At 22.5% G+C, this 3,016-nt stretch overlaps 1 protein-coding gene across 1 annotated transcript, besides 6 other annotated features; it reads left to right on the top strand.

The window, feature by feature from the left end:
* Nucleotides 1–113: part of a repeat region that runs on past the window's edge.
* Nucleotides 84–1,044: a repeat region.
* Nucleotides 1,045–1,067: 23 nt separating this feature from the next.
* Nucleotides 1,068–1,206: a microsatellite.
* Nucleotides 1,177–2,454, top strand: EDI_028090 (uncharacterized protein; the record flags this gene model as incomplete). Its single annotated transcript, XM_001735869.1, has 1 exon — nt 1,177–2,454. One exon carries the CDS (start codon nt 1,177–1,179, stop codon nt 2,452–2,454), a length of 1,278 nt encoding a protein of 425 aa, XP_001735921.1.
* Nucleotides 2,455–2,509: 55 nt separating this feature from the next.
* Nucleotides 2,510–2,576: a microsatellite.
* Nucleotides 2,577–2,604: 28 nt separating this feature from the next.
* Nucleotides 2,605–2,733: a microsatellite.
* Nucleotides 2,734–2,744: 11 nt separating this feature from the next.
* Nucleotides 2,745–3,016: part of a repeat region that runs on past the window's edge.

The raw sequence follows: 3,016 nt of genomic DNA, 5'->3' as shown, positions 1-3,016 counted from the left end.
TTCTTCTTTTGTTTTTTCTGCAATCTCATATTTTCAGTCCCACTTTTTTGATATACAGAGATTTGTTTTTATTTATCTCTTATGTTCTTCTCTTTCTTCAGCTTCTCACAGCTAGCTCGGAGTGTGAGATGATTTCATCTTTCCTTCCTACTTCAGTGTTCCTTCTACTATTTGCTTCTTTTATTTTTCATTGTAATGAATTATTTTATTATTTTAATTTAGAGTTTTCTTATTTCATTACATGTAGTTTGAATATTGTTTATTTATGTTTGAATCTTTTCTATTTCTTCTTCAATCTCTTTTCTAATTGTGTCTCATGTTTTTTGAATTATTTCATTTGAAATGTTTCGTTCTTCTTTTTTGTTTGAAGTTCTTTAATAGTTTCTTCTATTTCTTTAATTTTATTTTGAAGTGTGTTGATTTCTTATTTGTTATATTCTTCTTCCTTTTTCTCTTCTTTATCTTGTGTTTTCCCTTTATTTTCTTTTTCATTTATTATTCTTGCAGCTTTACATCTATCATTTATTTCTTTGTTTCGATTTTTGTTTTTGATTTCTTCTTCGATTCTTTTGATATCATCATTGTCCAATCTTTTGTTTTATCTTTGATTTCTTCTTTGATTTTCTCTAGTGTTTTCTTCTTTCTTATTGAATATAATTCTTGGAGAATATTATACCATTTCTTTTCTTTACCATCATCCTTTTTAAGTATTTCTGTTTATTCTCCTTCCTCCCATTTTCTTGTTATTCTTTTAATTTTCATTTCAATTTCATTTATTGTTAATATTTCTTATTTGTATAATGTTTATTATCATTATATTTACTTTGTTTCTTATTTGTTTTTATTTGTGTTCTTCTTTTTCTATTCACTTTTCTCTTGTTATTTCTTTTATCATAATTATATGCATTTTATTGCTATTTCATTCTTTCTTTTCTTTGGACTTGAACATGTTTGTTGTTTGATTTTCTTTACAATACTCTATTACATTACTCAACAGCCATGGCAACAAAATTTGTTGTATATTCTGAATTGTTAAAAGGATCTATTGATCTCTTATTTCTTTATAAAAAAATAAATAATAAAAATAATAAAAAAAGTCAAGATTCATAAGTTAAAAATATTTTAATTTTAAATTTAAAATAAAAAGAAGAACTAATAAACAATAATAAATCAATAATGAAATTAGGATATAATGAAATAATGATAGTATCAATGTACTTTGATGATATTAATGATTTTATTAATTTAGAATTAGGAGTTAAAAGATTTCAAGGAAATATGGAACGATTTCATTTTAATCCAATTCCATTAGATGAGTATTCAAGAAAGTTCTTTCCTGGTATTGAAACATTTCATATTTATAATAGAAAAGATGAAATGTTTGGTGATGGAAAAATATTTAAATATGTAATATGGTATACAGTAAAATATTTAACGTATTTAAAAGAAAAGAAAAAAGGAAATATATGTAAAAATATAGAGTATACAAAATTTGATAGAAAGGAATATGGAAATATAATACCACCAGAAGTTAAATCACTTGAAAATGAATGTTTTAAATATTGTTATTCATTAACATCAATTAATATCCCAACATCAATTATTAAATTAGGATATGGATGTTTTTATGGATGTTCATCATTAAAATCAATTATTGTGCCAAAATCCGTTAGTGAAATAGGAAGTTATTGTTTTTCAGAATGTACATCATTAACATCAATTAATATACCGTCGTCTGTTAGTAAATTTGGAGATGAATGTTTTTACAAATGTTCATCATTAACATCAATCATTATACCTTCATCTATTACTTCATTTGGAAATAATTGTTTTTATGAATGTTCATCATTAATATCAATTAATATACCAACAGCAATTAGTGAAATAGGATATGGATGTTTTAGAGGATGTTCATCATTAACATCAATTAATATACCATCATCAATTAGTGAATTAAGAAATTATTGTTTTTCAGAATGTACATCATTAACATCAATTAATATACCATCATCTGTTAGTAAATTTGGAAATGAATGTTTTAATGGATGTTTATCATTAACATCAATTAATATACCTTCATCAATTAGTAAATTTGGAGATTGGTGTTTTAATAGATGTATATCATTAATATCAATTAATATACCATCATCTATTAATGAAATAGGAAATTGGTGTTTTCATTATTGTTCATCATTAACATCAATTAATATACCATTATCAATTAGTGAAATAGGAGATGGATGTTTTAAAGAATGTTCATCATTAATATCAATTAATATACCATCATCTGTTAGTAAATTTGGAGATGAATGTTTTTACAAATGTTTATCATTAACATCAATTAACATACCAACAACAATCACTTCATTTGGAAAATCTTGTTTTTATAAATGTGGGTGTGAAGATGAATTAAAGAAAAATAAAAAAATACCAAGAAATTGTTTTAAATGGTGATGAATGAAATAAAAATACAATAAATGAAATACAATATAAATTGAAGTAGAAATAAATTATAATTGATTATCATTTTTATGATTATTATTCTTTTCTTATTTATTCTTTTTGATATTATTCTTTTCCATCTTATTGATTGATATATCATTCTTTATATTTGTTTTATAATTCTTTTTTTATTCTTTATTTATTTTTATTCTTATTTTTATATTCTTATTCTTATCTTTCTTTTTTATTCTATTTCTTTATATCTTTTATTTTATATCTTTATTTTATTTTGTTTAAAAGTGTGTTGAAGCATTACAGGAGACATCACAAAAATTATAAAAAAATCAATAACAAAAGAAGGAGAAATCCATACCAATCAAGAAATATAAATGATAGAAGAATGAGTGAAAACACGTATTATCTGTATGGACAGAAATACATTAATCATCACATTAATCATTGCCATATTATTAACTATCACCATAACAATTATCATAACAGTTATAATAATAATGGTATGAATCGTTTCATTCATCACTTCATTCATTTTCATCATCATAAGTATTTTATCAAT

This window comes from Entamoeba dispar, genomic scaffold (assembly GCF_000209125.1).
Source record: "Entamoeba dispar SAW760 scf_1105229459489 genomic scaffold, whole genome shotgun sequence".
NCBI classification, from domain to species: domain Eukaryota; phylum Evosea; order Mastigamoebida; family Endamoebidae; genus Entamoeba; species Entamoeba dispar.
The sequence above is the reverse complement of the archived record's forward strand: the minus strand, read 5'-3'. Positions and strand labels throughout refer to the sequence as shown.